Source organism: Pleurodeles waltl, chromosome 11 (assembly GCF_031143425.1).
Source record: "Pleurodeles waltl isolate 20211129_DDA chromosome 11, aPleWal1.hap1.20221129, whole genome shotgun sequence".
NCBI lineage: Eukaryota > Metazoa > Chordata > Amphibia > Caudata > Salamandridae > Pleurodeles > Pleurodeles waltl.
The window spans coordinates 41,658,491-41,675,497 of record NC_090450.1 but is presented as its reverse complement, the minus strand read 5'-3'; the positions used below and the strand labels follow the sequence as shown (position 1 = coordinate 41,675,497).

The 17,007-nt window shown below is 39.3% G+C and overlaps 1 protein-coding gene across 1 annotated transcript in view; it reads right to left on the bottom strand.

Moving 5' to 3' along the window:
- The window catches only part of LOC138265368 (dehydrogenase/reductase SDR family member 4-like), a 146,174-nt gene that overhangs the window by 86,356 nt on the left and 42,811 nt on the right, over positions 1-17,007 (bottom strand). The window contains exon 3 of the mRNA XM_069213013.1: positions 8,370-8,547. Coding sequence (XP_069069114.1) covers positions 8,370-8,547 — 178 coding nt within the window. The remainder of the gene's footprint in view (positions 1-8,369; positions 8,548-17,007) is intronic.

Below are 17,007 nucleotides of genomic sequence, written 5' to 3'. Positions count from 1 at the left end.
TGTGTTAACAATGTAAACATGCGTGTGTATGTGTCAACAAAATGTGTGTTAACCAAACAAATATGCTAAAATATGTAATTATGATCTCTTTTGTCGTCTATTGCATTGCCCATCAGAAGCAAGCCATTTGGCGAGCCTTTGCCTGGAAGGTGCAGGCCATGGGGGTCTATTGCGGACAGTGTCCATTGCCAGAAAAGGTGGGAGGACCTGAGATGCTGGGCATAGAAGATCCCTGAGATCCAGCTGGGGCTGTCCTCCAAATGTGGACTGAGCATGCCCTGGAACCTGACCCTCTAATGGGCCTCATACTGGCAGTTGCCTACCCAGACCTTGATGTGCAGTTGGGGGAGTCACAGAAGCTACAAGTGGGTGATTACTGGGCAGAATCATACATGTTACATTGCAAACTTTGTGTTTGTGTTAGAGGCATGCATCTACCAGTCAATATTGGAGGTGGCCCATGTGCAACACACAAGAATGATTGGTTGTGTAGGTCTGGTAGTAGATGCATGCTGACGTGCCTTGCCTATTGTCCTAATGCCCAGGAACACGGCAGAGTCAAGTCCACTACCAATATACTCTCTTGAGAGCATGTTGTTTGATGTTGTGGATGACATTTGTATCCAACAGGTCACTTGGCTTCAGTGTGTTACCAACAACATCAAACAACATGAGCTGATTGATCACTGTACTCAGCCATGTGTCTGGTCAAGAAAGTATATTGGCATTTGTAAACAACAGGCCATTTGTCTTCAGTGTGTCAAGAATGTTGCTACCTCACTACTGTGATGGTGACCCTCTTACATGTGACATAGCATACAGCGTACTTTGGGTGCAGTCGCTGAGCAAGTGTTCCCCTTGATAAGTGGGGTATATACAGTTACATGAGTTAGCAAACATCACTGTCACCATCAGTATTTGTGCCTTCATGTTGGCAGGAGTACCTTTCACTTTTGTAGTATTATGTACACTACTGTTCACACATGATCAACCTGTCTTCTTAGGATGATGTCTGTTTCCATCACATATGTGTGTCTGCAAAAATGTATTAGAAAAATAATTCTATGTGATTGGTATGCAGTTCATGTGGTACCACAGACAGGAGTGTGTCAGCATTGAATGGTGGGTCACACATACTGTAAACCATTACTCAATGTCATTAGTCATGTTCAATTGCTGAAGCAATAAAGGACATGACAGGTAGTCCTACAGTAATTTCTCACAATTTGGATTTCCATGCCATTGATGTGGACTAATTCAGATAAGTGGTTTGCATGCGTTTATTTGTGGATTCATTAACTAACTGTTGACATGCATTAGGGAGTGACATGCAGAAATGTGGGAATCACATGTGAGTGTGTACACTTAGTAATGTAATGGAATTTGTGTTTTCATGAAAAAAGGTACAGTGATGTGCCTTCCATTTGAGACACAAATTAAACCACCTCTTCTGGTAATGGAGATTCACTGAGCCTCAACAACATTCAATGGACTATGGGCTTTTAGTTATGCAATATTAGAATGGTGTTCTCACCAGTGCCAATCGAGACTGGTGATTTCTCTAGGCCTAGCTTATTCATTATCCTGTGGATATTTGTAGACAGATCTGCAAGAAATTTACCCCAGATTGCCTCCAGTCTACTTTTCTGTGTGACATGTGTTATATAGCAAAGCTACATTAGTACAACTTTCATGATACTATTCCGACAATGGACATTTTAGAAAGTTACCATTGGCAATGTTCTACAGTGAGACATACGTTTTCCCATGTCACCTTATTCCTGCTACTCCACATCTTGCTGCAACATAGCTGTATAAGTTGACCATCATTTCATCATGATGTGGTATTAGGTATATTAAAATCTGCTGATTGCAGGGCCTTGTGTGAAATCCATAGGGATACATTTGGCATTGTCATACTATTTGATAACACCAGGCTATTGAGGTATGCTACAAAAGCCCATCCATTCAAGGTGATAAAGTCTCCAACTTGGGTTTTGTGATTGCACAGCTTCACTGATGCAATTGGAGTTATCTGTCATTCTGACTTTACTGTAGGCAACTGTTTGCAGGAAATGTAGCATGCATGCATGTGACCTTGGAGCCACTTTGGTGGACCTTGCAGTTGGGGGTCTACTGTACCTTATAGTAATGTTCTGTGATCAAAGCTGTTGCTCAAGTATGTTCTGCCATATGCAATGAACCTATCTGTATTTGTCATTTCAGCATCTTACCAAGCAAGAGAATGAGACAGTTCCGTCATCTGTGGGGAAGCAGCAGCCCTTGTTACTTCCGGTCGTAACACTACAGACACTGAGGGACCCATTGGCCCAGGGGGGGAGGGAAATGCCAATGAGGACACAGATTCAATGTCGTTGTCATCCTAGTCAAGCTCTGGTGGACATTACCTAGTGGTGGTGGGGCATACAGCACCAGTTCCTACATAACACTTGTCCGCCACTCACGCTACCATCTCCACCCTGCCTGTTGCTCCCCTTCCAGTTGACCGGGCCTGCTCATCCAAGATTGGAACCACCTTCTTTGTTCCAGGCACCTCATCCCCTGCCCTTGCTTCCTCCAATGCCCTGAGTGAGGAGGCTACTGCCTTCCTGTGAAACATCTCTGTGTGTAAGGCACCACTGAATGCCATCCAGGTGTAGGACAGACATCTGCAGCAGATGGTGGCCTACCTGGAAGGCATGCACAGTTCTGTATCTTCCCTACAGAGATCTTTTTAGGCTTTGGCCTCCTCCCTCACAACAATCTGGTACCTAGCCTCCCAAAGCCAAAGGGACCTCGTCTACACCCCAACCTATCCCTTCCACATCCAGGTCTTCCGCAGTGAAACCTGATTCCCCCCACTGAACCCAGCCATACCCCAAAGAAACCAAAAAAAGGACACCCCTCCAAAATTCAGACCTACCCCTCCAAAAACCAAACCCACCCAACCCAAAACCGAACCCACCCCTCTCAAATGACATCATTGAGGTGCCGGGACTGCCTACTAGAAGCCCCTTCCAGGGGAGGTTCCCATGGCAGTGTTCCGAGAGGCATGTTTAGTGGCACAGCAGTGTGATGGACTACATATTGGACTGGCCATAGGCCTTCATTACTTGTGTTTAATTTTTTCAATAAAAAAGATTTTGCTAGTTTTCATATACATTAGGCCTGCAATTACTTTAATACCACTTTGATGTTCATGGATACTTTGGGATTTATGTCCACTTTGTGTTTACTTCACCCTGATTAATGTACCATTTAGTGCTGTTGGTATGATCTGACCTTCGAACCAGTGCTGGAGTCAAGGGAAAGGGCAAGGGAAAATGTTCAATGCATGGTTATGCGCAATGTTATCCAATTTAGTCTGACATTTCATTGGGTGGTGTAGTATTGTAGCATTGTTTTTACATTATTATATTTATATTTATTATCATTGTGTTTTATGTATTCCATATTTTTGTGGTACTTGGTATGTTCCATTTCACCCCCGCCTTGCTGACTGTTCTTCTGTCTGGAATGTGTAGAAGGTTCTTTCTTGACAGTTGGAGAGCAGCAGCATGGGCTTAGGAGTTGTTATTATCTTGGATGTACTCTTCTGGATTAAACACACAAGAATATATACCATTGTTGAGATCCTTTTCTTCTCCTGGATATCCTACTTACTTCACCTGGCGATGAGTGGCTTCCTACCTACGTTGTGCTACGTTATGCCCTCTAGAAGAACTCCACTTCTCCTTATCGTTGAAAAATTCTTCTTTGTCATGAGGTACTGTGTGGCACTAATCAATCTTAGATTTTTGTAATTTTTTTTTAAACGTTGCTGATTTAATTTTGTTTTACAGCTACCGCGTTATCTAGTTGACTAGGAACCGGCAGGTGCGATCGCTTTCATTCCGCGCTCACGTTGCCGTGTTGCCTGGCAGCTATTACATGCATTTGCTTTCAATTTAGTGACGCGTTACCTTCTTGCCTGGATTTCGGCCCTCGCGATCGCTTTCATCCTGCATTCGCATTGCATGTTATTTCCTGGCTTCTACACGCATTTGCTTACATTTTAGCGATTGTGTTCAACGTTGCTAAGCAACGTTCCGCAACACTCTCACCTGCTCCTGCTCTCATCTGCTCCTGCTCTCTCGGCACACATCGTAGTTCTGAAGAATGTAATACATTTGGATTATACATACTATTTCTTTTTTTCAATGATACCTTGAACTATTCAAACTTTTAACAGTCACTTGTTTTTGTGCTACCACCATTACTTTGTTGGGCAGAGTATTTTGGAGTACAACTTCTACATATTAGTGCCACAGTTATGCAGAACATTTTTCCACCACCTTTCCTTTTAACTGTTCCTGGTGAACCACCAATTCCATTGCCAAAATGTAAAAAAGTTTTTTTAACCTATCTAAAGGTTTGCAGTAGCACTTTTTCTCCTGAAAGGAAAACATCTGTTCTCCAGCATTGTTTAGGAGCAGAGGGGCAAGACATTTTACAGACATTACCTGCAATTTCAACTTCTGACGGAGCAGAAGGGGATGCCCCTTTGAATGAATTTGAAGAAACATTATTGAAGCTTGACAGACACTTTCTACCCAAAATTTCTAATATTCATCAAAGTTTTTACTTTGGGAAGTGTAAGCAATCTGAAGAGGAGTCTATTGAGGACTTCTTTACAACCCTTCATAAACTAGCTGCACTCTGCAATTTTGGAGTAAGTATTGAGGAACACATTTGTGACCAATTCATGCTTGAGTGCAAGAGTGACAAGATCAGGGAAGCGCTTTGGTCCAAAAGTGATCCTTCCTTGGCTGAAGTGTTACAAATTGCTAAACAAATTGAACATTCCAAATCTCGTATTGAAAGCTTAAAGAAATCTAAATGTTCTAGCTCCATTCAAAAGCATGATTCAAAACCCAAAAGTATTTCTAATTCTAAAGGAAAAACTAAAGATTTGTGTTTCAGGTGTGGGTCTCCAGCACATTTGGCTAACTGTGGAGAATGTCTGGCAATTTCTGTAATTTGCAACAAGTGTGGGAAGAAGGGTCACTTTGCAAAGTACTGCAAGTCTTCTAACAAAAGTAATATGAAAATTAACGAGGTAGTATGTGATAATGATGACCGAGATTTTATTTTACAGTTTGTCAATGATGTTAACTGTGTTTCTGCTGTTCGCTGTGATTATCCAACTGATCTAGTTGAAGTTAATGGAACGTCAATTATAAAAAATATTTTGATGGAAACGTTTCACTCCAGGACCCAGATGTAACACCATACTCTTATGGTGGAAAACCCATAGAATTGAAGGGCTACTTTGATGCGTGTATTCACTTTAAAGGTAACAAGATTTTTGTAAAAACGTTTCCTTCCTGTTGTAGGGGACACCATTTTGAGTTGGCCTCACCAGAAAGAGTTGGGAATTATTTTGAATCTCAATGCGGTACCTCAAGTGCAAGTGCAGAAAATATCAGATCTTGAGCATGACTTATGGGTTGAATTTCCAGATGTTTTCAGTTCCGATGTTGGGTGCATCAAAGGATATAAGCATCGTATTGTGTTAAAGAGTGATGCTCAACCTGTTGCTTGCAAATTAAGGAATGTTCCTATTAGCTTATGAGGGAAAGTGAAGTTGGAACTTCAGAGACTGAAAGAAGATGGTATAATCGAGGAAGTGGAGGCTGCACAATGGATTGCTACCATGTGGTGGCAACCAAACGTTCCGGTGATGTAAGACATTGTGTTGATCTTTTCAACCTTAATAAGAAAGATATTAAGGATATATTTCCGTTAATTAATATTACAGAAATAATTAGTTCGTTAGGTAATGCGAAGGTCTTTTCAACTCTTGACCTAACTTCTGCATACCATCAAATACAATTGACAGAAGATTCTAAATTACTCACTTCTTTCATCACACCTTTTGGTGTTTACAAGTTCAACCGGATGCCGTTTGGTCTTTGTTCAGCAGCTGCAGTGTTTCAGAGGTTAATGAATGAGATTTTGGGGGGCATGGATAGAGTTTTGTTTTTTTCAGGATGATGTCCTAATTTTTACAGATACACAGGAGCAGCATGAAAAAATAATCAGAGATGTGCTTCATTTATTTAGATCTAAAGGTATAACTTTGAAAAAAGAAAAGTGCACATTTTTACAAACAGAAATTGTATATTTAGGTCATATTATTTCGAGCTGTGGGGTTAAACCAAAAGATGATTTGGTGCATTCCATTGTAAGTTTATCGACACCAGAAAAGAAAAGTGTCATTCAAGTGTTTTTAGGAATGGCTGCATTTTATGCAAGGTATATTCCTAATTTTGCCAAAAGATCCAGTTCTATAAGAAATCTACTTAAGAAAAATTCTGATTTTCACTATTTCAATTGGTAAGTATTTAATCTTGGCTTGGCCTATGTCAACATCTGTTGGGATACATTTCTCCCTATGATGTAGGTTGGGCATTTGTTTAATGTGTGCAAGCTAGAGATTTGTTTATCCACACATGGAGGGTGTTCAATTGTCATACCTTTGTATACTTTTTTTTATAGACATGTGCCCCTTTCCATGTGTGTACCTACACATGTTCACCATATGCATGGCACTTGGTTATACTATTGATTGTCCCTCATATACATCAAACCACAGTTCCTGTGCAAATAGTGGTTTTGAGACATGTACAAAGTGGAATTTGGCCCAGGTTACCAGCCTTCCAGGGGTCTCCCTGGGAGAGGCATACCTATTCTGTAGGGATTCTTTATATTGTGATATTTGAATGTTTCTCACACTGATTATTTTGCATCCCATTTACCTAACATTTCCTTGAAATGTGGGTGATATGTGGAAGTCCATTACAGTGATTGAGCAGAGAAGGTGTGTTTCAGTTCAATGACACATCCATACAGCAATATTTTTATATCACAATAACCATGGCATGTGAACAATGTGCGGGTGTCACTTAGATTAATATGTGTGATATTGATGAGGAGTTGCTGTTTTGTGTCACAATTTAATAGATACACAACTATCCCTGATAATGGGATGTACACACATATCAACTTTAGGAGAGTGTTGGTGTGCAGTGTCAGTGACCTAGCCAAAGAGGGCACCATAGAGCCCTGACTGAGTCATATATTGCGTACAACTCTAAACAGGGTCCCACAAATATGTTTGGCCCACAGACCCCATACGTGGTCCACGGCGGGGCATATATTTGCTATGGAGTTGATGGAAATGGGTAAGTGTTTAGATTACTGTTGGTTGCATCCATGACGGTGTCGGTTTTGGGCACCATCGAACAGTACAAGCAGCGGAAGTATGTGTACGATCGGCTCCATGGCAGCACAGGATGTGTGAAGCAGAGTACAGGTGAGTTTCAGTCTTATGCCCCTCACTTTCAGCCAGATCAGATGTGGTGGTTGGGCTGCCACCGTCACATAATTGGTCAGCTGTAACATTGACGGTCCACCTTTTGATGACGCATTGGTCTATCTCACCAATGCCGCAGTCTAGATTTGCTGGTGGTGTGGGCAGGTCTGCAAGTGTCTTTCATCTGTGCAACTGCATGCATTGTAATACAGCGGTCAGACCACCAACACTGCAGAGGGGTGTTCATCGCTGCCACCACAGTGGTCCCAAGACTGCAAAACACTTAATCAGGCCCTAAATCTTCTCACATTGAGGGCCTTATCACTACCATGGCGGTCTTCAGACTGCCACTATCACAGTGGCGAACCGGCCTGCACATTACGCTCGTGGTGAACGTGCCACAGTCGGAATGCCGGCACTGGCACTTTTTCGCCAGACGACGGCCTGGTGGTGCCGTCGGTCTCGAGCCACCAGGGCAGCACTGCAAGCAGCACTGCCCTGGGGATTACGAGTCCCCTCTCCGCCAGCTTTTACATGGCGGTTGCACCGCGTTGTAAAAGCTGGCAGGGACAGGGTGCAGGGGCCACCATGGCCATCCCAATTGCACATTTCACCTTCTGCTTTGCAGATAGTGAAAAGCGCGATGGGTGCTGGTGCACCCTATGCACTGCAACATTGCTGCTGACTCAATTATGAGCCGGCGTCAATGTTGTGGGCTGTTCCCTGCTTGGCCAGTGGGAAACTTGTAATGGGGTCCTCAGGAAGGCAGCCACACTGGCAGCAAAGTTCCCGCAGGAGTTTGGAGGATGGGCTTTTCCGTCCACCAAACTCGTAATGACCCCCCTAAATCTGTTGATTTCATTATCACTTTTTTGGTATCCTGTTGTCAAGCTTTGAATTATCAACTATGCCAAGAACTAGCACCGGCACTGTTAATTTCCCCTCTCGCTACAAGAGGGAACCAATCATGGTCTCTTGGGTTCCATTGAGTTTGTCTAAAGTTTCCACTCACCAATTCCACAAGGTTCTTCCTGTGGTCTTTGTTTGCAACACTGCAGACTGTTCCTGACACAGACAGGTTCTCTGACTTGAGCTGCTCGATTGCTTTGTCTACATTCTCCTGCTTCCGGCTGCTCACAACCACATGGGCGCCCTGTTGTGCCAGACGACGGGCAATAGCGAATCCAATCCTGCAAGATAACACCAGGTAAACCAGGCAATCTCTGACTGCTGTGGTTAAACTAAAGGTTTCTCTCAGAGAAAACTTTCAGACTACATTAAAGGCATAAAAGTCAATCATATATATTTCCTAAAAATAATAAAAAAGAGACAGATGACATTCATTCATCGCAACATTTTATCTTCATACATAAGGGCCAATCCCAAATTGTATGATAATTGTGGGTGGTTGATCCACATCTGACATAACCATTTCCATGCACAGTAACTAAATCATTCCAATTCAATTGCAAGTTAATGAATAATAAATGGAATGCAACATTACCATACAGCTCCACTATTTTTCCTATTAATGGGCCAGCCATTAACTACGTATGCTTTCTGCCTGCTTTTGACAATGTGCCTATGTTTTATTGCACTTAGCAATCACCTAGGCAAAACCTAGAAATTTGTAATTGTGATTCAGTGAGTTTATTGCTAGAACAGGATTACTGTTTCACATGTGATCAGCCTCTAAGGCCCTAATTACAAGTATAGGTGTTATTTATTGCACTTGATACATAATGGTACCACAGGGAACAATATTTCTTGGGTGTGATAAATGACGCCCATTTCCAGTATCTGCAGAATAACTTGTGTACTTTGGTGTTTAATTGACCAAAGACACACATTAGGGTAAATACCTGTTACGTCTCCTGTTAAATTGTGGAAGGTTTGACCTGCAGAAATGTAACTAAGGTTGAAGTATTTAACATAATATTATTAATATATTATTGGGTATGGGTATGGATATATTAGATATGAATATTATTATTAATAATATTAATGGATGTGATAAATAGCTCCAAACTCATAATTCTGACCCATGCCTTTACGTTTGAATTGGAATACACCAACACATTCATAATCAGGCCATGGATCTCTCAGATGAAAGTGGAAATTAACCAGAAGAGCCAGTTACAATGTTTCGGCTGTGAAGGGCTCCAAAAAGGCAGTTTGAGGAATTAGAGATCTTGCTGATGCCCTCTAAATTTGTGCCAAAATTTAAATGTGAATCTTTGATGTTTCCTTCCTCAAACATTTTCATCGGTTCAGACCCCTGAATTTTGCACATAACAGCTTTTTCTGGATATAGTTTGCATGATGTCTGAGATATCTTATTTCATGAAATGTTTTTCTTCAATGAACAGTGGAGCTGGTATAAATGGATCCAAGCATGTAAAGTGAACATGCAGCTCCACACTTGAGAGCGACTGACGACATTGAAGTCTATTCACACGTTTCTATTTACTTAGATGTATATTTGCTATTACATCTACACTTTTATGCGATTCACCATTTTCAAGTATACATTTACTAGTAGATGTAGACTTAAATGTTCCCAACCCTAAAATCAGGAGGTTAGGGCTGTTATAACAGAATATAGGAGTGTAAAGTTACTACTGGTAACCATGCACGTATAGGCCCTGATGCATAAACAGCACTTTGTAGTACATTTTGTAGTACTGAATGCATTTTGCAAACTACCTATGGTGTTTTATGATGCTGCACTACCATAATTATATGTGCTGAAGTCTCAGGGTGTAGTGACCTCCGCTCACATAAGTATAGGGAGTGCTCAATCGTAAAACCCTGCACTTAGTTTGTGATTTGTGAGAATGTTGTAAGCTTACTCGCAGGTGTAAGATTACTTTTGTGAATCAGGCCCATATTTTTACATTTCCACCTCTCTGTTGGTGATCTTTCTAATAGAAAGTATAAACACATAACGGGAAAGCTCCACCGCTGTGGTTGAGATCTCTCTCTATGAGACACTATATGGAAAATTATTAAACTGTACTATCTATTAGTAAAATATTTTATTGTATAATATCAGTGTAAGAAAGTATTAAATATTTATTATTAACTAGCTAGTGCTAAATAAAATAAAACATAGAACATTACTTAAATAAATTAAATGGACATTAAATAATGATTTAATTAAATGTATCAATCAATGTATTGTTTAAATGTCATGTTTAAACAACAATTAGAGCAAGAAATACTTCACTAATATCTTTATTTTTATTTAATATGTGGGAAATGTTGGTAAAATTATGTAGTGACTAAATGTATTTTTTATTTTTTTTAATAAATTTAAAATTTGATTTTTAAATGAAATGTATATTTATCATGAAATAAATATATAATTTTGAACATTAAAAATATATACATATTGCAAATCTCTAAATCACATAATGTATTTAATATTAGTTCATTTGATGTGTTATTTTATGGCGTTGTATGTGATTCATAGAAAAACAACTTCATGGAATACCATAATTGAGAAACCAATTCATTTAAACTGTTTAATGGACAATTGCTGGATGAATTGCATTTAACAAATGATAGAAATCTTTTAATGGAATGTATTTTTTTTTATTGAAATTGCACATTTTCATGCTGTATATAAGTGTATACACACTTACTTTCAGAATCATTTTTGTCACAGGCATTTATTTTAGTGCTTTATTTCAGGGGACCTTTTTTGATTTATATCTTTTACATTGTCAAACAGTTACTTTGGATGCTTTTCTTTCACCAGCCCCTCACCACTCCTAAGAACCATCTTTCCAACCACCTTACAACCACTAAACATTATCCATCCCAGCCTCCCAAAAACCTTTCACCATGCCTAACTACAGCCATCCTTGACCCCCAATGCCACCCATCTCTGTCCCAAAAAGCCCCTTCTACCTCTAAAGTCAACCCATCCATCAACACAAAAATTCCCTCACTATGACTAACCTATCCCTGACCTCTAAACTCAACCCAAAAAGCCCTTTATCTCCTAAACTCCACCCATCCCGGAACCATTAAAACACCTCACTAACCCTAAACTCCACCCATTCCTGAATTTACTGCTATACTCACACCGTTTTGCGATTCACCATTTTTGAGTATACATTTACAACTTAATGTAGACTTGCATTTTTCCACCCTAAAATCAGGAGGTGGAGGCTGCAGCAAAATGAGTTAGAAGTGTAAAGTTACTACTAGCCACCTTGCACACACAGGGCCTGATTCACAAGTGGCACTTTTTAGTACATTTTGTAGTACTGAATGAAATTCACAAACTAATTGTAGAGTTTTATGACTCTGCACTCCCATAGTTCTGTATGGTGAGTTCTCTGCCCTGACTGCAAAGTCTATCTGTGACCTCTGCATATAAGTATAGAGAGTGTGGAATTGAAAAACTCCCCGTATTGTTTGTGAATTTTGAGAAAGAAGTGAACTTACTACGAAGTGTAAGATTATGTTTGTAAATCAGGCCCATAGTTGTACATCTCCATCTCTGGTGGAGATCTTTCTAAGTAAAAGTATAAACACATCCTGGGAGTTCTTCAGCCCTGTAGTGGAGATCTCTCTATTCTATATCAAAATCCTACTCATCCCTGAACCCTTAAATCCCCTCAATGGTCCTGTAACTCAACCATTTCCGAACCCCAAAAAACACTCACCACCCCTAAACACTATCCATCCCTGACCCATAAGTACCTCTCACACCCTCAAACAACCATTCAATAGCCCTAAAAACTTCTCACTGCCCTAAACGCCTTCGGTCCCAGACCCATTAAATTCCCTTGCCACCCTCACCTCTATCCATTCCTGAATCCTAAGACTCTTTCAGGCCATAACCTAAATACATCACTGACCCTTAAAACTTCTCATCACCCATAAACTCCATTCCATTGATGAACCCTAAACCCCTTTACCAGCCCTAAACTCTGAAACTAAAAGCCACTTAAGAGCCTAAACTCTGCCCACCCATAAACCATAACAACCTTCAAAACCCCTACACTCCACACCTCACTGAACTCTTAAAACCCCTCTTGACCCCTAAATTCCATTAATCTGTATACCCTAAATACACCATATCTCACCTAAACTCCGCCTATTACTGACTTCAAAACTATCACTGCTGCTAAATTTTCCCCATTTGAGATCCCTTAAAACCACTTTCTGCACCAGAACTCGCACATTTTTGTCCCCCAAATAAACCTTCACCTGCCCTTAACATCATTCATCCCAGAACCCAAACCCCTCACTACTCTTAAACGCCACCCAATTTTGATGCAATTTTAGAGTTTTCCTTAAAATTATCTTTCCTTTACAATGTTTTCTTATTTGAAGATGGTCTTTGCTTAAAATTGTTTTTCTATGATTTATTTTCTTTTGATGTGAATTCTAAGTTCTTGTTTTTCTATTAATTCACATACATCAGGTTTATGGACCTGCATCCATTATTTACTCACTGAGTGTGTTGGAGGGCCTGTGAATGGCCATGCGTGGTGATTGACCTATTCCAGGGCTTGTTTGTAATACCTTTCAGCCTGTTTTAGGAACACATTGATAATGGGAAATGAAGTCCCCTTGCTTGGCTTCATTAGAGATAGTTGAAGCCAGTGATGTTACTTCCTGTGCAAATGGATTATGCCAAATGGAGTGATGTTACTTCTTTTACACATGGGTGAATGGAAATAAAGTTCTCTTGCCTGGCTACTTCTTTTAAAGATGGTTTTGAAGGGAACCACTGATGTCACTTACTCTGAAGATGGGTGATGGCAAGAGCAGTGATGTCTCTTTCAGTGTAGATGGGGATGTGAAATGTGTGGCAAATAATCCCTAATATGTTTCACAACAGGATACGTGTGCAGGGATGCTATTAATAAGGGAATGAGAATCTGGTATATTTCACTTGGTGTAGACCCAATTCTTTGTGCAACATGAAATGGTTAGTCTGGCAAGGCATGAAACCTTATTCAACTTAGACAGCCTTCTACAACCCTCAATCAATTACGAGGACTGCATCTACTGTAACACAGAAGATACAGATGAACCCTTTCCTAGGACTTCAGATATTTGTAAAATCAATACAATGAAACCCTTTTTTACGATTTGGGAACATTTTAAAATCACCGCTGGGCATTCAATGCATCTCTAATTTTATGGCAATGTATGAGGCTAATACGCATAACCCTCTTTAACACAGCAGCAACTAGAACTTAACATTAAAGCAATGTAATAAACAACATTCTAATCAAGTAGAGACCCCATAATCAAGCAGCCACACAGATAAGTACTATGATTGGAAGGGCATGGAGTGGTAGAATGATCTGAAATTATTATACATTATGGGGGTTCTTTCTTTTAGGTAAAGATGCGAAGGTTGATGGGGCAGTTTCACTGCATGCTGGCTTAATTGTTGAATACAGTTACAGATTCCATGCTTATAGTTCCCATCCCTAAGGGCACTTAAGGCATTAGGGGTGACTTAGATGTAAAAACAAAGTAGTTTAAGACTTTGAAAATACTTTTAATTCCAAAGTCGAATTTGCATATGAAGTTAGTTTAAAAGCAGCCAGCAAGGCAGACCTGCTTTAAAATGTCCCTGGGCACCTAAGCAGTGCACCTATGGGTGCACCAACTATGCTGGTGGTCCCTAAACCTACATGCCCTATCATATACTAGGGACTTATAGGTAGGTTGACATAGCCAATTATAATTAACCTACTTTGCATACTCATTTTACACAGAGCGCAGGCCCTGGGACTGGTTATCAGTCCCCACGGCACCATCAGAGTCAGGAAATCACCAGCAAAAAGTGAGAAAATGGGGGCAAAAAGTTAGAGGGCCTCTGCAATCAGCCCTGTTTTCTCACAAGTTGTTTGTGCCAAATTAGTTGTACATAAACTAAAAAGAATCTCAATCATCTGTAAATTTCCCAGAAGACATTTAAGGGCAGTTTTATGTGAAAATATCAATAATGCCCCCCAAAAATTGATTTGATATAAATATCATGGTCTTAATATTGTTTACAAAATTATTGCTCTATTGGGTGTAGAATTTCCGTTATTAACTCCAGTGGGGTGATATTTTAGCAGATGGTGCTTAAAACGTGATATTTATGTCATACAGTAAATAAGTCATTATAGTCTGTTTCCATATACTAAAAGACACTTTTGCAATCCAATTTCAGACCATGATCACTAAAATCGCACGTGTTCACTTTTTTCTATTGCTAGTTAATTCATTACTTCTAGTGAATTCTTGAGTCCAACTTTTCATCATCATAGTATGTAAGTCTTGTAGGTGAGTATGTAAGCAAGAAAGAGAGGCACCTTGCATCACTCTTTCTTTTTGTGTAGCTGCCACAATAAGGAATGTTTTATACAAAGTGTCACACACTCTTCATGTCTCCAAAACTGTCTATTCATAGGCACATGGATGTATTCCAGAGCAGGCCTCAATGATAGGGTGAGCTGGATATAGGACTATGACATTGACATAGAGCATCATAAAAAGGTAAGGAAGATTACCACTGGTGTAGGAAATGCACCTTTTCTGCATGATCATCCCGCATATTTGCTGTCTGTTGCATCCTACTCTTCTGGCTAAGCAGAACACTGAGAGAGCATTGTACTCTTCTAAGAATGGATACGGCTCAGTTTCTTCTGAGTGGGAGTGGCTGGCTATCTCCCTCGTGTTAGTTTTGATCTGAATAAATCCTCTTCGTTTCTTCACTGGCCTCTATATATTTGCTGGCTTTAATACTTTAACCCTTCTATCAAATGGTAACTTGCCCATGCTTTACCTTTAAACATGGTTGAATTTGTGTATTTTTAAATGGTATATTTAGCTTACCACTAAGTAAATAGTTCAGAATACAAAATGTATCCAGGGCTTTTAATTTAAATGTCACTATTTGCCTGCATGACCTATTATGCCATCTTCTACAATGACAGATTAAAACATAGCTTCAAGCCTATTATTGTGGCCTGGCTGTGTCAGTTTAAACACTGCAATTCAACATGTCAATATAAACCTTTCTCACAGGCCAAAACCTCCCTTAAATATGAATGTCACCACTATAAAGACCCTGTAGTCCTCAAGGCAAGGTGCATGATATTTAAAAGTAGGACATTTGTAAATATAATATCAACATGTCTTTATGGTGAGTGGATCACTGACTGCATATTATGTACAAAAATATCGGAATATAAATTTATAGCATCAAAAATATAATAGTCAAAATTACTGTGGTCTTATACTCATAATTGTGAAATACAAATATATGGTGTCAACAATATTGTTCAAAAGAATATATACCAAAACCAACACACCTACTGTTTAAAAAAGTACTTTAAAGGAGTGTATCTAAAACATTTGACTCTTCAATATAGTTTGTATTTAATAATTTAATGTCTATCTATTTTTAAAATTGACATATTTTTAAATATTCATCTATCTATCTTTATATCTTGCTAAAAATAAGGCGGACAATATAACGAGAGAGAATTTAATATACCCCTGAGTGGACTTCGATGGAGGTGATCAAAAGATAAGATTTGTTACAACTTATTCTAATCAGTCACCGGACTTGAGAAAGATTCTGAACAGGAGTTGGCATATACTACAGAATGATTCCACCTTAGGTAGTACCATCCCGGAGGCGCCTGCAAATACGTTTCGCAAGGGCAGATCGTTGAGAGATGATCTCAGCCGGAATAGAATAACTAGGGATAGTGTTAGGGCTATGTCCCTTGATCACTCTGTGGGCTTTTTCTGTTGCAGACAATGCAAGGCATGCAAATACCATAAAAATTGCTTTAAAAGTATTTGGTGAGAATGGGCATTGGATGTACCAAATTCGAGGACATTTTAATTGCAAGACAGATTTCTGTGTTTATTGTCTGATGTGCCCTTGTGGGAAACTGTATGTGGGTAGTACAATACGCAAGGCTAAAAAGAGAGTTCTTGAAAACATTTGAGCGATTCGTAATGTTGATAGAACATACACAGTGGCAAGGCATTTCCATGACAAACATAATGGGGATGAGAGGTTGTTGAGTTTTGAGGCCTTTGATCAGATTAAATCCAGAATTAGGGGAGGCAATAGAGAGAGAAAAATGAGGATTTTGGAATCAAAACTGATTATTAGACTCAACACCCTGAGCCCTGGGGGTTTAAATTCAAGTGAGGAGATGAATGTGCATTTAGGTTAATTGAAGCTGCTGGACATGTGTATATATATATTTTTTGTCAGTTATTCTAATCATATTTTATTTATTTTTGTGGTGTTTTAATATAATAAGTTTTTATGATAGATGTGACAGTGTGGGAGGTGTTTTGATTAGTGGTGGGTATAAGAGACACATATTTGCACACATGTATAGGAATTGTTTTAATATCAATATAGGGCTGTCAAGGTATATTTGAATTATCTTTTGATATTTATAGCATTTAAAATATTTAAATATTTAATATTTAATATGGATGTCAGTCAAATGATTATAATTAATTAGGTCATGGAGAGTAATCAATGTGGATATTTTAGGAACATAGTGGTATTTAGTGCATATTATGTTTTCAAAAAATCGTTTTGGACTATTTTGGATATTAATAATATTTTTAATATTTAATACCATATA